General features: G+C 42.3%; 2 protein-coding genes across 2 annotated transcripts in view; one reads left to right on the forward strand and one right to left on the reverse strand.

Annotated features, from left to right (window-relative positions):
• Positions 1-19,454, forward strand: part of scai (suppressor of cancer cell invasion) — a 404,273-nt gene that overhangs the window by 346,046 nt on the left and 38,773 nt on the right. The window contains exons 13-14 of the mRNA XM_028809140.2: positions 7,284-7,362; positions 15,272-15,371. Coding sequence (XP_028664973.1) covers positions 7,284-7,362; positions 15,272-15,371 — 179 coding nt within the window. The remainder of the gene's footprint in view (positions 1-7,283; positions 7,363-15,271; positions 15,372-19,454) is intronic.
• Positions 1-19,454, reverse strand: part of LOC127529167 (uncharacterized) — a 445,804-nt gene that overhangs the window by 269,287 nt on the left and 157,063 nt on the right. The gene's annotated exons all lie outside the window — the stretch shown is intronic.

Consider the following 19,454-nt stretch of genomic DNA (forward strand, 5'->3'; position numbering starts at 1 on the left):
ATCTTATATGCTTTTCCTCCTTTTTAAATAAAAAGAATCGTGGACTCATTGATGCCGTAATGTTGTCCTGCAGCAGTGTAGCTGTTCCCTTCCTTCAACATATCCAAAACTTTTACCTTTTCTGCAATCATTTGCATCTTCTGTTGGCGCTTGGACACGGCCCCTGAAGCAGTAGCAGGAGCACGTTAATGTTGAATGAGTGAGATGAGACTTCCTGGTTAATGCAGCACTCCGTCGCTGAGCCAATCAGAACACAGGAACTTAACTGTGTGCTCTGATTGGGTAGCTTCTCAGTCATCCGCCAATAGCGTCCCTTGTATGAAATCAACAGGGCAAACCAACTGAGGAAGCAAGTACCAGAAGTAAAAAGACCCATTGTCTGCAGAAACCCGCGAAGCAGCGAAAAATCCGCGTTATATATTTAGATATGCTTACATATAAAATTTACGATAGAGTGAAGCCGCAAAAGTCGAAGTGCGATATAGCGAGGGATTGCTGTATTTTTATTAATAAGTGAAACCAATATTGATTGAAGCTGAAACAGGCGATCAGGAAATACTAAAGTACACAGAATCATAAGAATGTAGGGTGACAGTAACTTCTGCCGCTGAGCTGCTCTGACAGTGTGTGTTTCCCCCCGTTGTCGACGATAAGAGCATAGCTTGCATCTGCTTGTTTTCAGCCCATTTTCTCCAGAAACGGTCCTGTTAAGAGGCCAATGAAGCACTTATTGATAAAGGGAGGTTGTTGATATTTTCCACACATATTTTCCGCCTGTGTTTGCACATTTCTTGAGCACATTGTGCCCTCTAAATTCCAGACCTAGTTGATTTATTGTCTTTTTTTTTTTTGCTCTTTTGTTTTCATCTGCTATCTTCCGTCATTTAGATGAAAGTGCGAGATGTGAAAAATCAATAAAAGTGAAGCAGTCTGCAGCTTACGATTTACTGATAAAAAGATCAGAGCCTTGAAGTGAAATATTAGGCATTATTAAAGTGTAAAAGGAAAAGACTAAGTTAAACGGGTTGGCGGTTGCAAAAGAAAAGAAATAACAATATGACACATACCCGCCTCAGTGAACACCGTGGTGCCGGGTCTTCAGGGCTGTTAGATTTGGAAACCAGAAGGGTTGGAGACAGAGGTGGGCTCACTGTTGATCTTCTAGGTTGTCATCCTTCCGACTGTCATGAATTAGGAGTAGCTTATATTTTTCGGAAAGGAAAACACTTTTCTTGCATTAGAGCAGAGGTTCTTATCCTTTTTATGACTTCATGCCCAAATGGATTGCCAATTATCTGCCCATACCCCTTTTCTGATGTACACGGGCATCAAACTCAGTCACTTCATGGCATCCTCTTATTGCACGATTTTAGCCTGTCACAAGGTCTTTTATGCGGCTTAGTGAAAATATAAAGATGTTGTATTAACTTCCTGCCATCAGCTGCAGTCATCAGACTAGAGACGTCGAAGCTGCCAATCCCATCATCAATCGCACAAAGTTTCACTAAGCTTTCTGCAATTGTGTGTGGATCTTTTCGATGTAAGAAGCTTCCAGAAGGGGCTTCCCAGGAAGAGAAAACCCATATGATGAAAGAGTTGGTTTTCTGATCATAATGAATTCTTTTCAACTTCAAGTTTCCAATATGATTACTGTGCTTGGTTTCGAGATGTTCTCTCAATCCTGATAGCTTCCAATTTCCTTTGTTCGTTTCCAAATTGCAAATCATGCACTGGGGTCTTCCAGTTCCATCTTGTTCACTCAAAGAGATGAAGCCAAAACATATTCACATTTCTACAGATGACATTTCACAACAGATCTCTGAAGAAATAACAGAAAATTTAAATTTCAGATGAAAAATGTTTCATGGAGTAACAGTATCAGATAAAAAAGAAATTCAAAATTGACTTGTAACAAAAAGAAAGTTGTGCATGTGTGCAGCCAGGGATTGAGGCTGTAGGAAGAAATCTAACGTTGACGCTTCCAACAGATCAACTGGAAACACAAATGGGTAAATGTCCATGTTGATCTGATTGCTGATTGGCTAGCAGGCCTTGCCACCTCATTCCATGTGGATAACTGTGATAATTAATAGTCTAATTTTAATCTTAACAATTCAGTTGTTCAGTCCCATACTTGCCAAGCAGTATGGATACCTTGGTTATTGAACACTTCTTTAAATAATAATAATAATTCTTTACATTTATATAGAACTTTCTCACTACTTAAAGTGTTTTACATAGTGAGTGGGGAGCCACTTCAGCCACCACCATTGTGTAGCACCCCACCTACGTGATGGCCATTTTTGCACCAGTATGCTCGCCACACATTAGCTGTTAGGTGGTGAAGTGGTAAGAGAGAGAGAGCCAATTAGAGACATGGGATTATTAACTCTTTTAGGGCGGATGTTGACTTCTGTCAGCACACGGGGTTGAGGGAGATAATCAGCTGTAAGCATCGACAGAACTCGCCATTATGTTATTGGTAGACCCTCTTTGCTAGGAGGAATGACTTGACATAGAATCCCTGCGTTTGCGTGAGTAGTATAGTATTGAGTAAACAACGTCTAGAATGGCATCGACATCTGATGAGACAGCGAGGCGAATGCGCAACGCAAAACACTCACTGGATGAAAATTTGTGTATATTTTATTATTATGAATTGGACTCTGACTTGTTGGACAAGTGATCTGGCGATCGAGATCTAAAACAATAGGGAGGTACCGACATCAGCTGATCAGTCCTCAGCTGATCCGCCACTGCTGCGGCAGCAGATGTTTTATGTTGATTTATGTGAGAAACTATTGCTTTGTATGCTTTTCAGAAAACACCATTTTTTGGAAAAAATATTCAGCCCTGTGACAAAAAGAAATAAAATATATATCAGCCGTAAAAGAGTTAAGGGCCCAGCATGACCAGGCTGTGGTGAGCAATTTAGCCAGGACATCGGGATACGCCATACTCTTAATGAAGGATGTCCAGGGATCTTCTATGACCACAGACAGTCAAGGTTGTACTCGGTTTTACGTCTCATCTGAAGGATGGTGACATTTTTACAGCACAGTGTCCCCGTCACCACACTGGGGGAATTGGGATGAACATTTAGACCAGGGGTGGGCAAATTCATTCCTGGAGGGCCGCAGTGGCTGCAGGTTTTTGTTCTAACCCAGTTGCTTAATAAGAAGCACTTATTGCTCTAGAAACACTTATGCTTCATTTTAGTTATCTCCCTTGTTAAGATTATGAACCCTTATTGCTTATTTAAGTCTTAAACAGCTGCATTCTCGGTTTTTAATTGCTCCTTATTAGCAATAAGATACAAATGACAAAAGAAACCAGCAGTTATCCATTTTGCTTGTTACCCTTTACACCTGTGTGTATTTATCGTGCACTATTTGGTTTAATTAAATACTTGGAAGGAAAGAGAAGAGAAAAAAGTGAAGGACTGAGAATTACCCGTCCATTTTACACTTCAAAGTATTTGGATGATATCCTTAGAATGGAAAAAAAATCTAGGATATGAGAATGACTTGACATAGCAGAGTTAAAGCACTAACAAGCCATGAAATGTAATTATTGGCAAGGATTGTTTTCTAATTAAGCAACTGGGTTGGAACAAAAACCCGCAGCCACTGCGGCCCTCCAGGAATGAATTTGCCCACCCCTGATTTAGACCATAGGGTAGGCCCCCCTGCTGGCCTCACCATCACCTCTTCAAGCAGCAACCCAAGCTTTTCCTGGTTGGTCTCCCACCCAAGTACTGGCCTGGCCTGAACATGCTTAACTTCAGGTGGATGACCTCTTCCGAAGTCATGTGGAATGGCTGCTTTTCATTTTGTTTTTTAATACACAGAATCTTTAGGTAAACAAATTATTCTCTTGGAAGGTCCGTATTTTGAGCTAAAAATTATTTATGCATTTATTTGTAACTAGCTTCATTACTTGTTGAAGACAGTTAATAGCATACATTTAAAAATATTTGATATCTCTTGCCTTCCATTTGTCCATCGCCTTTCTTCAGTATCGTTGTTTTTTCTAAGATTTGTTGGCCGTTGCTTCCTTTTTCTGTAAAGCCTGTTTCTCTGACTCTGTCGTTTCAAGGCACGTTGTTTGCCTGTTTACTGCTTTTTGACTGTCGCCAATGGTAGACGATCCCCTTCTTGCGAATATTTTCCATGTTTGAAGGCAACTCTCGGTGATCCTTCTACGTCTTTCCCTTGCTGTGTGCTGACCAGACTGACCAATCAGATTGCTCTGAGGAACCAGACACAAACACACACTCACAAGCACACACACAGACACAGACATTAGCGTTTTCTTATATAGATAGATTTACCGCTCCGCTAGTTTGTTTTTTTATTAGATACTGCCGTGTTGCAGTACTGTTGCTACATGTAACCTGCGATTCCTCCCAGAAGTCATGGACAAATCCATTATTATAGTGACGCTATAAAATGCCACACTTGTGGTCATCTTGCTGTCCAACTTTATGGATCCCTAAAAAGGCCTTTTACATATCTTTCACAATTTTTTTTTTTTTCGACTTTGCTTTCTTAATCTAGCTCTTTCTTAAGACCCTCTGTGTTTTGCTGATTTTTCCTTGTCCTCTTTTAAGGACAATTTCAGTTCAGCTTCATGTTCCTCTATACTTAAGTCTGCTCACCATTGTGGTGGCAGAACACTGACAGTAGAAGGAAAAGACAAACAAGTAAGTCATGGTGCCACCCCAAAATCCTTCCCTAGTGTCCCCCTGTAAATCAGTCCCCGTATTGCTTGCATGTATGTAACATGTTCACATATTGGCCTAGCATTCCTGCTTTTGACACGTGTCCTTCTTTGTCCATTTGCTTAGTTGGGTCGTTTTTGCTTCCTTCATCTCCTGGGGCCTCATGTATAAACGGTGCATATGCACAAAGATGTTGCGTACAAATGTTTCCACGCTGAATTCGCGATGTATAAAACCTAAACTTGGAGTAAAGCCATACACATTTTCGCGATAGCTGCAATCCTGGCGTATGCAAGTTCTCCGCTCGGTTTTGCAAACTGGCAGCACCCAGCGTCAAAGCAGTGCTACTATTCCAGTGTGGTTACCCTTTCTTTTTTAGATCCACATCCCTGACAGGGCTTTATCATGTACAGTGAAACTAACTGCATATTGGTTATTAGTTTAAGGCATCTGATTGTAATTAACCAGTAACAATATAATGGTCCACAGAATGGCCAAACTATTCTAAATACCATACCTGCTTTAGCGTTGTTACTCTCACTGCACCTTCTTCTTCTTCTTCTTCTTTCAGCTGCTCCCGTTAAGGGTTGCCACAGCAGATCATCTTTTTCCATATTACTCTCACTGCACCACTCGGAGTATTTATATCACTGTATCTGAGTTTGGAATCACAGCAGCAGCTGATCGGAAAGAGAATTATCGGTATACAGCATCAAGCACACGCTGCCTCAGCCATGCTGTCTATTTGAACTGCTCTCATACAACAAACACTTCAAAACCTTTCCTGTACGGACCTTGCAGTTCAGAAACCATTTCATTCCAAGAGCTCTAAACGCACTCAATCAGTCCATCAAGTGCTCCTTGTAGAACTGTTTGTACTTATAAGTACAATTACATCACTGTAAACTTGCAATACAGTTATAATATTGTACAACCTGCGCCACTTTATAAAGCGCGTATTTATATATGATGGCGATATCATTTTTAAGGTGAAATGCAGCAAAATCTGTTTATTATATTATACAGCTAAAACTTTAACTTCATTTAAATAATCTATATTGTTAATAATTAAACATGTGAGGACACAGTGTCGCAGTGCTAGCGAGTCGCTGGCGCTCCATTCATGGATTGTTCCTGCCTCTCGCTGTATTCTTGCTGGTGCTGACGTGACACTGAAAGGATAGATGGATAGAATAATTAAACACGTACTATGAAGATATTTTAATGTTCCTTAAACGTTTTGAAGAATCTGCGTTCTAAGCTTACAGATGGCTTAACGTCTATTACAGAGCTGATTGTGTGGTGATTGGGTATTTGGAGAAAGAAAAGGAACGACAGGAATTGGAGGTTAGTACGTTTGAAAGAGACAGTACTTCTGTAATAAATTATTTCATCGAAGGTCGCGCATGGCGCAGCAAGCATCTTGCGTGAGACATGAACAATCACTGCGCCACTGTGTTGCCATGTTTAATAACATGCTATAACTCCTATCATCATGAAAATATCACATATACATCTCAGTATTTTAATTATTCAGAGAGCTGTAATATCACGAATATAATGGATTCTGTGTCCTGTTGGAGGAAGAAAAAGCCCAGAAGCACGTAGTGATTCAAACACACAGAGCACATAGAAGATCAAATAAGAACAAAAGTTTAACGTGCTACTTTAGTTATGATGGGATTTGAGAAACTAGTAAATTAAATGATTTTAAGATGAAGTTTATGATGTTCTACTTTAATGACAAAATAAACAATGTGATTAAAGTGGAAATTTCGAGATTAAAGCTGACATTTCGTGCTTTTTTCTCACTGTGTGCCTATTTTTTTTTTTCTCTGTACCCTAATAAGCTTTCATATGACACTCAGACGGTGGGCTGCGACTCCCCTTTACAAGGCGACTTTGATATCTGACAACTTCTTTTTTTATTTCGAGCACTGTGTGACTTTGTGAACTTGAACTTTCGAGTTTCTCCGAAACGCTATGTCACTTGATTAACTTCGTTTTGTTGTTTATATCACTGTTTAAACCAACAAATAGTACGTTTTTCTTTGCCTCCATTTGGTATTCACTGAAATTCTTCTCTATTTTCCCCCGTGATTTTTCCATTGTCTTTTCACAGAAGGCTGAGCTTAAGGGCTATTTATATTGATTTGCATATTCAAAGAGGCGTAATTCTGGGAGGAGTTGGGGTGGGACAGAAGGCGCGTGCACGTGTGTTACTTTTCACGCTGACCGGGATTTATGTAGCGGAAGAACATGGAAGTTGGCATTCGCACAGATTTATGCATCTGGATTTTTTTGTGCGTAGAAACATTTCCGCTTTTGTGCTTATGCCATGTTATAGTGCGAATTCTACGCACAGCGTTATACATGAGGCCCCAAGTCCTTCTCTCCCTTATCTTTTCTATCCAGGAACTCTGCCTCACAATGGAGCTCAACACAGATGTAGTGACTTTAGTGGTAAAGCTCCACTGAGATGTGAACTCATGAATGTCAAGTCAGTATTTGTGTGTGTGTGTGTGTTTGTGTGTCTTCATGTCTTCTTTTTGTATTACAGGAACTGCCTGCCAATAGCGTGCTGCTGATTTATCTGTCTGCGACTGGAATCTTCCCCACAGGTCGCTCTGACTATGAAGGTAAACTAAAGGAATGCTGTCAGGGGTCATGAGCAGGGCTGCTGTTCTGTACCATGAATTAGCATCATCACCATCACCGTTAATGTTCAGCAGATGATTTTATTCAAGGCAGCTGATCAAAATCAGTTCATAATCAAAACATTTGGGTTAATTAGCAGACCACAAGACCTCAGTGGTTCAGCTGGTTTGAAAGTTAGCAGTCTGTCAAAATCACAGCTGGTTAATGGTTATTGGGGTCACTAGAGCCACAAACAGTGGATTCAGAAAAGATTCAGAACCCTCCACCTTTTCACATTTAAGTTATGTGGCAGCCTTATGCAAAATGACTGGATTGATTGCATCATGAAGGTTTTGGCTAAAGTTTTAGAGCCGGCTGCCTTTCCTGACACTCACCCTCTCTATTCATCCGGGCTTGGGACTGGCACCGAGTTGGGTTGGTTTGTCCCACAATAAAAATTTTGGAAAGTTTTATAGAGCGGGAAGAGACCACCAAAGTGGAGGAGCAGTTTGGTTTTGTGCCAGGTCGAAGAACAACTGATGCAGTCATGGCTTTGAGATAGCTCATAGAGAAGTATTGAGAAAAACAAGCAGTATTTGTTGCGCTAATGGCAAAAGTAAGATTTCCCCAATTAATGAGGCAATTTAAATCAATTGCTGTTTATTCTTCTGAAATGTGAAATTTGTAATCTACTTATCATTGACTTAGCTACTAGTCAACAATAAAAATATTTATCTCAAATAATAATAGGAATAGAAGAACAGAAATATGGAGAAAATAACCCAGAACTCATTAAAAAGAATATAAAAGTAACCCATAACTATAACATCTTTTGATCATTTCTGGGCTTTTCCATCTCTTTCATAATCTTTTTACAAGTATAGAGCCTTGAGGATCAAGACAATGCAAGAAGACATGAGAGCAACGTGCATGACAAGATAACTGAAGTGTAGCACATTTGATCACATCAACTATGAGAATAAACTTAGACAGTGATTGGGCGTCACCGACATCCAGGCCTGCTTCAACAACAACAACAACATTTATTTATATAGCACATTTTCATACAAAAAGTAGCTCAAAGTGCTTTACATAATGAAGAAAAGAAAAATAACAGACAAAATACAAAATTAAAATAAGACAACATTAGTTAACATAGAAAAGGAGTAAGGTCCGATGGCCAGGGTGGACAGAAAAAAAAAAAAAAAAAACTCCAGAAGGCTGGAGAAAAAAATAAAATCTGTAGGGGTTCCAGGCCACAAGACCGCCCAGTCCCCTCTGGGCATTCTACCTAACATAAATGAAATAGTCCTCTTTGTAGTTAGGGTTCTCACGGAGTCACTTGATGCTGATGGTCATACAGACTTCTGGCTTTTAATCCATCCATCTTTTTTGGAACATCATGGTACTTAGAGTAGATGGTGGTGGCTTGGCCACCACCAAAAGGACACCGGAAAAGGAAACAGAAGAGAGAGTAGGGGTTAGTACAGATTTTAGAGCCACCATGAATGAAGACATGCAGCCTCAATCCCGAACATTCCACCCTGCCTCAAATATACAGCCAAACCACAGAATTTTCAGTCCTGCCATAAACATGCAGTTGCACCCCTGAACATTCAACCCCACCTCAAATATGGAGCCACGCCCCTCTCCGTTGAGCCCCAACTTAAATATGTAGCCATTCTATTAAACAGCCCCACCTCAAATATGGAAGCACACCCCTGAACATTCAGCTTGCCTCAAACACACAGTTGTACCCTTGAACAATCCGCCTTGCCTCAAATATGCAACCACACCCCTCAGTGTTCAGCTCTGCTTTAAATATGGAGCCACGCCCCTAAACATTCAGTCCTGTCTAAAATGTGGAGCCGTGCTCCTAAGCATTCTGGTCTGCCTCAGATATGCAGCCGCACCCCCATACATTTAGCTCCTCTTCAAATATGCAGCCACACTCTCAAACTTTCAGCCCTGCCTGAAATACAGAGCCACACCCCTAAACATTCAACCCTGCCTCAAATATAGAGCCACGCCCCTAAACATTCAACCCTGCCTCAAATATAGAGCCACGCCCCTAAACATTCAACCCTGCCTCAAATATAGAGCCACGCCCCTAAACATTCAACCCTGCCTCAAATATAGAGCCACGCCCCTAAACATTAAACCCTACCTCAAATATAGAGCCACGCCCCTAAACATTCAGTCCTGCCTAAAACATGGAGCCACACCCCTGAACATTCTGGTCTGCCTCAGATATGCAGCCACACTCTCAAAACTTTCAGCCCTGCTTCGTTTCATGGGCTGCAGAACAATAGACGTATAATCACTGACAAACACTGGAAATCATCCGGGACTTGGTCTTCATAGCTACAAAAATTTGGCTTCATTGTGGGTTTATAAGACAAAAATTGGAATTAAATGACTTTCTTTATTATTATTTAAGTTGAATTTTTGTTGAGCAGTTGTTCATAATCTGTGGTAAGCCTGTAAATGGAAATGACATGTCGCATGTTTATGGAGTTGGAAAACCTGGTGGGTCTTCTCCGCCCGTTCCACGCTGTTTTTTTAATCCTTTAACCTCCCCCATACAATTTCTTGTATTACGAATTTGTAATTTTTCGCGTACCCCAATTTAACTCTCCATAGAGTTGTGGGGTCAGAGTGCAGGGTCAGATATTTGTACAAATTGCAGATTAGGAGCCTTGCTCAAGGACCTAATGGTTCAGCATTAGTTCTGTCACAGGTGGGATTTGGACCGGCAACTTTCAAGTTACCAGCCCAGATCCTTTAGCCTCTGAGCCACCACTCCGCCCCATCAGTTGTCATCAATCTACATCGGCGTTTTCACACTGCATGGAACTGAAATCCACTTTGGCATGCTATTGTGAAAGGAGCTATATACCAGTTCTGATCTTTAGGTTAGCTTTCACTGGCTGGTAGTTGACTGGTATGACGGTGGGGTTTTGCAGATCCGTAGACACAATTTCAACACCTTTCCTAGTTGCCACGTGTTGTACTGATTGAGCAGTGGGTTTTCTCATAGGACTCAATTTTCCTCCGAAACCCCCAAAAACAACCAATTAATTCACTCAAAATTGTCCTGTCATTGCGTCATACCACAGCTGACATACTGAAGGCACCGTTTCCCTGCAATCCAGTTATATAAGGAAACGTTCACAAAATGGCTGGGTGGTTGAGGGAACATCAACTTGTACAGACTTGAGAGGCCCTGTGGCTTCAACTGCAACATCGGGCTTTGTTGAAGATGTGAATGCTGCCAATCGCGGTCATCGAAATGGCCATCTGTGTCATCGCAATTGAGTGACTCTCCAGTTGTCTGTTTAATGTCATGATTTAAAGCCCTGCTCATGAATTGTAGTGTTAGTGTAGAATATTTATTTAATTTATCAGGATGAAATGTTATGTGTCAGTTCGAATCAACTCCGTAAGAAAATTTAGGAAAACAAGCCACGGACTGTGGAGCTTTGATCATTTGTCTTCGTCAGCTGCCGTAACATTTCAACAAATGATGCTCCAGTTTTTCCCTGCATTCCTTTCACTGTGCATGTCTAGTACTTCGTAGCACATTTTCTAGAAATGTGTCAGTTTTGGTGTCTTTTTTTTCCTAGATATTGGTGTGAAGTTTATTTTCACTTATGTTCTCGTGATGCTTTCTGTGCCATTTTACACTTTAACTGTTACTAGTTCTGTAGTAAAATGTGGAATTAAAGGAGTGCCTGTTCCTGAGATGAGATTAATTTTCATTTCATGGTTATATGTTGTGATAAAAACTGGGCCAACAATGAGCCCCAAACCCCAACATGAACACACCGAGAGTCCTGGGTTCAAATAAAGGACGGTTTATTAACTAGAATTCCTTCTCACAATATTTAAAAGTAGCACAAGCACAGGTTTCTATCTCTTCCCCACAATAATCTCTTCTCCTTCCAACTCCGCTCACCACCGCACTGCTCTCCTCCGGTTCAGTGTTGCCTTCCTACCTCCCAGCTTCGACTCGCCTGGACAAGGGAGCGTGGTCCCTTTTATTAAGGACCCGGGTGCCAGGGCCACTGTCCGATGGAAGCACTTCCGGGTTATACGAAAGTCCCATTTTAGAGGCGCATCTCCCTGCAGCGCCCCCTTGCAGCACCTAGGAGCTCCATAGGTCTATGTTGCTGGACTACACTTCCCAGCATGCCCTACTGGTTCCATCCTGGGCACCGCTATCCAGGGCTGCTGCCATCTAACGTGCTGGAGAAATAAAACGTCCCCAGCGACATCTTCCATTTCCGGTGGGCTGTTCGGAATTGTGTGGGTGGTTACCTACCAGGTAACGCTTGTGGTTGGTCTGCCATTCGGCAAACATCTGCCACGGTGCCCTCTTCAGTTGCGAGAAGCAGATCATGGAATGTTGCATAGTTTACTATCAAGTAATGCAAAGAGTACGCGACACGTGTTTCACCCTCATTTTGGGCTCATCAAGTGTACACACTCTACTGCTCCCCTCGCGGGGATCGAACCTCGGACGTCAGCGTCAGAGACAAAGTCTCTTTACGCTGCGCCATGGCATGTGGTTCGTTTATTTGACAGCCTGTAGGTCCGGAGTAATTACATTCATTGCATTCATAGTCTGAGTCCCGACCTGAATTATGTGGGTGGCAGACCAACCACAAGCATTACCTGGTAGGTAAACACCCACACAATTCAGGTCTGGAGTCAGACAACGAATGCAATGAATGTAATTACTCCGGACCTACAGGCTGTCAAATAAACAAGCTACATGCCATGGCGCAGCGTAAAGGGACTTCGTCTCTGACACTGACGTCCGAGGTTTGATCCCCGCGAGGGGAGCAGTAGAGTGTGTACGCCTGATGAGCCCAAAATGAGGGCAAAACAAGTGTCGCATACTCTTTGTATTATTTGACAGTAAACTATGCAATAGGGTATATATACTGTATATATATATATATATATATCAGTCAAAGGTTTTACAACATCTCCGTTTTTATGGAAATGGTGCAGTTTAATGTCTTCATGTTTCATGAAATCAAGGCATAGAACAAGTAAATAATAAGTCAAGGAATCATTAAGTGTACAAAATTTTGTTCAAATATTTTATTCTTCAGAGCAGCCACCTTTTGCTGATACAAGAGCCAAACACACACGTGGCCTTCTTTCTGTAAGAGAAATCAAATATTGGTCAGAAAGATCTACCCAACACTGTTGCACAAGCTCCCATAAATGTGTTGCACTTGTAGGTTGCTTTCCTTTCACCTTTCTGTCCAGTTCATCCCAAACTAACTAAAGTCTGGAGACTGTGCTGGCTGTTCCATTTTGTGAAGTGTACCTCCTTGTTCTTTTCTTTTAATGTTGTTCTGATATAACCTGGAGGTACGGTTTGGGTCATTGTCTTGCTGTAGGATGAACCCCTGACCTACTAGACGCAGACCAGAAGGTACTGCGTGGTGCTGTAAAACAAAATATTGTGGTAACAGTTTTGATTCAGAATGCCAGTCACCAACTTGGCCTCCAGCAAAAGAACTCCAGACCATCACACTTCCTCCTCCATGTTTGACAATTGGTGTCACACACTGAGGAACCATCTTATCACTAACTCAACATCGTACAAACTTCCTGCTTGATGGACCAAAGATTTCAAACTTAGATTCATCAGTCCGTAAGACTTTCTTCCAGTCTGCAGTAGTCCACAACTGGTACTTCAAGGCCCTATTTTGTCCTTTAAGGAAAGTTCTTCTCACTGTCACTTGCCTTGTCAAACCTGCAGCACAAAGTCTCCTCTTCACAGTACAAACTGACACTTACTTTTCTTAACCTGCACTGTTAAGTTGTGCTTGAAGCTGTTGTGCTGTCATGTGCCCATCACAAAGCTGGTGTCCCTCAGAAACTTGTCTTCTGATTGGCTTGTGACTTTGGTTCTGCCAGATCTCCACCTATCAGAGTTTCTTCCAGTTTCCAATTGCCTTTGGATTGTGTAGGACACCACTGGACTCACCGACACTTAGATTTTGTTTTTTTGCTTTGCAGTCTCTCTAAATGAAAGGCAGACACTTCTAAGGCTTATAATGCTCTTTCTCATTTCACGTGTTAATTGCCATTCTTTTGCCATTATCACTGGAATATTGTCCAAGTCATACTTCAGAGGGTGTCTTTTCCAGTTCAGTTAAGTAATCAACAGAAGTTGGGACACCTGTGCAAACTATTTCCTTCAACTTGCAAGGCGTAATTTATTTTAATTACTGCAGAACATCTGTAGATTGTAACCTATTAGTTGTTCCCTGACGAAGGCCTATGTGCAATATTCTGAAATTTCCTTTTTTCAGTTTTAGCTAACCTAAACTTTAAATTTAAACCTTTGCCAGTCTGCTGCTCACCTTTTCACCATTTTTGTTTATTCATTACATTTCAACTGATTACATTTGAAGACAAACTCAGGTGTTGTAAAACTTTTGACTGTTACTGTATACATATAATAAAAGGCGAGAGAAGGATTTTTGTCCGGAATAGGAGCCTGCATTTTTGTATTTGTGACCTCAGAATTTTAACTAAAAAATTCTTAGTATTTTCAGTCAGAACTTTCAAAGTGGCAGCCATTTAACACACCACGTTTTTTTTGTCCTATTTCTGCACATAGCATCTGTGCATCCATCCATCCATTTTCCAACCCGCTGAATCCGAACACAGGGTCACGGGGGTCTGCTGGAGCCAATCCCAGCCAACACAGGGCACAAGGCAGGAACCAATCCCAGGCAGGGTGCCAACCCACCACAGGACACACACAAACACACCCACACACACACACACACACGGGACAATTTAGGATCGCCAATGCACCTAACCTGCATGTCTTTGGACTGTGGGAGGAAACCCACGCAGACACGGGGAGAACATGCAAACTCCACGCAGGGAGGACCCGGGAAGCGAACCCAGGTCCCCAGGTCTCCCAACTGCGAGGCAGCAGCGCTACCCACTGCACCACCGTGCCGCCCACATCTGTGCATGTAAAGAATAATGAATGAAATCTTAGGGACACATAGCCAGGCGTCACTTAAGGGTAGCCCCAACAACCTAATCCTTATATGTGAATTTTTTTTCAGTCAGAACCATAAACATGTCTGACCCACATATATTCTCAATAATTTTTTTTTCAACAAAAAACATGATTTTTCTTCCTTTTTCCCAGTCCCAGTCCCAGTCCCATTGAGGCACTATACAAGTGTAAATCAAGTCGAGACCTGAATGTCCCTTTCAATGATGTGCCAACAGTGGGCCAATCAACTCATGTGAAATTAAATATACTATCAATGAAAAACCACTACTACACAAAAAGCTCATGGAGTAATTTCTAAACCCCCCTTTGGAGAGATGTGGTTGTCAAGTCAGTGCAGCATTTAAAATGGTCATTTTTGTGAGATGGTCCAGTTGTAAACCTCTGCAGCTCTACGATTCAGTAGCTCTACTGGACAGCCAATTGGACTACAGGTTTTTGTCACCTGGTTAACATGACTCCTCCCCCAAGCCCAATCTTAACCATAGTGTAACTGAACTATAACATAAAACGATAACCTCCTCAAAGGAGTGGAGCTCTGGAGGTCCGCAGCTGAAGTCTGTTGCATATTGTAGATGGTAGGGAAGCTTATGCAGCACAGTCCTAGTGGGCAGGGTTTCAATCACATTATCATTATTTCTCTGTGGCTAGGATCAGAGGTTAGAGTTAAACCCAGAGTCACCATAGCACTCCCTCTAGGGTTGCACCCAGTGTAGTTAGGATTATTGAAATTAGCTGCTTTGGTAAATGACCAAGTGAATTTTAGTGAGTCGTACTCAGGTGCTTTTTATTGTCTCATCAGAGGAAGCTCCCTTGTGACTTTATTTCTTCTTTTGCTTCCTCCACAGGCCCCTACGATTTTGGTGGAGTGCTGACCAACAGCAACCGCGATGTGTTGAACGGAGAGACGGTGCACAAACGCAATCAGTCGCACAAGGAGATGCACTGGTGAGTTGAGCACACACACCATTTGTATTGTTAGATTCAATATTGCCTGTTTACTATTGGGCTGCCATCCCTATTAGGGTATCCATTACCAGGAGCCCAGGATTCCCCGACGTTTCCCATTCCCGCATTCCCGGGAATGAAACTGCTGGAATTCCCGACTGAATGGGAACAGCCAAGCTCGCATATACAGGTGCTGGTCATAAAATTCGAATATCATGACAAAGTTGATTTATTTCAGTAATTCCATTCAAAAAGTGAAACTTGTATATTAGATTCTTTCATTACACACAGACTGATGTATTTCAAATGTTTATTTCTTTTAATGTTGATGATTATAACTGACAACTAATGAAAGTCCCAAATTCAGTATCTCGGAAAATTAGAATATCAGTTAAGACCAATGCAAAAAAAGGATTTTTAGAAATGTTGGCCAACTGAAAGTTATGAACATGAAAAGTATGAGCATGTACAGCACTCAATATTTAGTTGGGGCTCCTTTGGCCTGGATTACTGCAGCAATGCGGCGTGGCATGGAGTCGATCAGTCTGTGGCACTGCTCAGGTGTTATGAGAGCCCATGTTGCTCTGATAGTGGCCTTCAGCTCTTCTGAATTGTTGGGTCTGGCGTATTGCATCTTCCTCTTCACAATACCCCATAGATTTTCTATGGCGTTAAGGTCAGGCAAGTTTGCTGGCCAATCAAGAACAGGGATACCATGGTCCTTAAACCAGGTACTGGTAGCTTTGGCATTGTGTGCAGGTGCCAGGTCCTGTTGGAAAATGAAATCTGCATCTCCATAAAGTTCGTCAGCAGCAGGAAGCACGAAGTGCTCTAAAACTTCCTGGTAGACGACTGCGTTGACCTTGGACCTCAGAAAACACAATGGACCAACACCAGCAGATGACATGGCACCCCAAACCATCACTGACTGTGGAAACTTTACACTGGACCTCACGCAATGTGGATTCTGTGCCTCTTCTCTCTTCCTCCAGACTCTGGGACCTTGATTTCCAAAGGAAATGCAAAATTTACTTTCATCAGAGAACATAACTTTGGACCACTCAGCAGCAGTCCAAAGGCAAGACGCTTCTGACGCTGTCTCTTGTTCAAGAGTGGCTTGACACAAGGAATGCGACAGCTGAAACCCATGTCTTGCATACGTCTGTGCCTGGTGGTTCCTGAAGCGCTGACTCCAGCTGCAGTCCACTCTTTGTGAATCTCCCCCACATTTTTGAATGGGTTTTGTTTCCCAATCCTCTCCAGGGTGCGGTTATCCCTATTGCTTGTCCACTTTTTTCTACCACATCTTGTCCTTCCCTTCGCCTCTCTATTAATGTGCTTGGACACAGAGCTCTGTGAACAGCCAGCCTCTTTAGCAATGACCTTTTGTGTCTTGCCCTCCTTGTGCAAGGTGTCAATGGTCGTTTTTTTGGACAACTGTCAAGTCAGCAGTCTTCCCCATGATTGTGTAGCCTACAGAACTCGACTGAGAGACCATTTAAAGGCTTTTGAGTTAATTAGCTGATTAGAGTGTGGCACCAGGTGTCTTCAATATTGAACCTTTTCACAATATTCTAATTTTCCGAGATACTGAATTTGGGACTTTCATTAGTTGTCACTTATAATCATCAACATTAAAAGAAATAAACATTTGAAATACATCAGTCTGTGTGTAATGAATGAATCTAATATACAAGTTTCACTTTTTGAATGGAATTACTGAAATAAATCAACTTTGTCATGATATTCTAATTTTATGACCAGCACCTGTATAGCGTGTAAAAATCGATCAAGAAATAACAGAGTTATAGTTGAAAACAATTAAGGTGGCGCCATTGCTGCAGATTGCACTTCATCCGATAACAGCTTTGAACAGCAACTTGAAATTGCAATGCGCCAGTCTGTTGTATCCGCATTATCTGTGCCAAGAAACTTGCCATCACAGAATGATGACAAGAAACTGGATGCATCAGTAAAAGCTGAAACGGCGGTGTTTCAGAGCAACGGCAAGCGCAGGAGTTGTTTAGAACAAGTATGTCAGTATCTGATGACTGTGCCATCTACTTCAGTGGAGGCAGAGCATGCTTTCTCAGCGTCTGGCGTATTCTGCACGAAGGTGCGCTCTCGCCTGGACGACCGCACGCTCAACATGTTGTGCTTTCTACGCTCTTATTACCGCAACTAACTAGATACATGTACTTATATGACAGCATGAACTGCTTGTAGGTAAGGTTAGTCTTTTATTGGTGTCAACATATTGCAGTAGTTTTATTAAAAATAAGTGTCGCTCGCTCTAAAACTGTTCACATGTGACATGTCCGTGCACTGTGTCATTCCCGGGATTCCCGAATTTCTGGGATTGGATAAACCCGTCTGGGAATGGATTCCCTAATCCCTATGTAATAATAATAATTCATTACATTTATATAGTGCTTTTCTCCCTACTCAAACTGCTTTATTTACACTTTGGGGAGTCACTTCAACCATCACCAATATGTAACATTCACCTTAATGATGCAACGGCAGCCATTCTTGCGTCAGTACACTCACCACACATTAGTTATTGGGTGGTGAGGGAGTGAGAGATAGTTAGCCAATTAGGGACAAGGTGGCTAGAACGGGACATTATCATGATGGGTAGTTTAGTCAGAACATCGTGGTAGACCCTCCTCTTTTCAAAAGATGCCGGTCAGAGGTGGACTTCATCCATTGTCTCCCGCTTATCAGAGGTGGACTTGTCACTTGCCATTCAGGTTGACGTGGTTGGAATTGTTGATGCATTGTAGATGGTGTGGGGAGACTGATCATTGGAAGAAGGTGGCAATGGGAGGAAAAATCTGTTAAAACTATTTGTTCGGGATGTTGGCCTTGTCCACATCCCCCATCTAGTACCTGGGCCAGTCCAGTAATTATACCCAATCCATTCCAGGCATCCTTCATGTTATTCTGAGGCAGTTTGTTGTTTCTATTTTAGCTTTGTAAGCTTCCCTTTTTTCATTCAGCTTTTTCTTTAGCGCATACTGTATGTCCTTCGGAGCTCCTTTGTCACCGGATTCGAATGCTGTCTTCTCCTCATTCAGGAGACCTTTTAGCTCCTTAGCAATCCAGGGCTTGTTCTTTGGAAAGCAGAATACTATTGTTGAGGGTACTACAGTGTCAACACAGAAATTAAAGTCTGTGATGCAGTGGCCGAGTCCTTCAATATCATCCCCATGCAACTTCATCCATCCATTATCCAACCCACTATATCCTAACTACAGGGTCATGGGGGTCTGCTGGAGCCAATCCCAGCCAACACAGGGCACAAGGCAGGGAACAAACCCCGGGCAGGGCGTGCACACACATCCACACACCAAGCACACACTAGTGCCAATTTAGGAACGCCAATGCACCTAACCTGCATGTCTTTGGACTGTGGGAGGAAACCCACGCAGACACGGGGAGAACATGCAAACTCCACGCAGGGAGGACCCGGGAAGCGAACCCGGGTCTCCTTACTGCAAGGCAGCAGCGATACCCACTGCGCCACCCTGCCGCCCCCCCATGCACATCATTTCCCAGCCTGTCATTTTGGAAGCAGCCATTCAGAGCCATTCCGTCCTCCTGGTTTCTCTTCTTCCCTATTCTGATGGTAACAGGTTGCTATCTAATAAAAGGCTCATAACTGGAAATGAGATGAATCGGACCATGGTCAGATCTGCCCAAAGGTGCCTTTGGTTTACACTGAAAGGCTTCTATAAGATGTGAATAGAGCAGGCCTAGCTTGTTAGTCCCTCAAGTGGAACAAGGCACAAACTGAGAGAAATCCATCATAGTGCCTTCCAAGGTCATATGGTTGAAGTCACCACATGTTACACATGCAGGGTCAGAATGAGTCATCATGAAAGTGCCGGTGACCATTTCCATTGCTGAGTCCTCATTTGCAGAGGTAGGAATATAAAAGATTAATAAGGATAAAATAATATGGATGAAATCCGACAGCCAGAATTTCAATGTCTGAATTACAAACTGTAGTTTGAAGTGTAATCTGCTCGCTTTTACGCCATTCGTTCACATAGATCATCAGTCCCCCCCTGTCTTTTT

Source organism: Erpetoichthys calabaricus, chromosome 9, assembly GCF_900747795.2.
Source record: "Erpetoichthys calabaricus chromosome 9, fErpCal1.3, whole genome shotgun sequence".
Taxonomy (NCBI): Eukaryota; Metazoa; Chordata; class Cladistia; order Polypteriformes; family Polypteridae; genus Erpetoichthys; species Erpetoichthys calabaricus.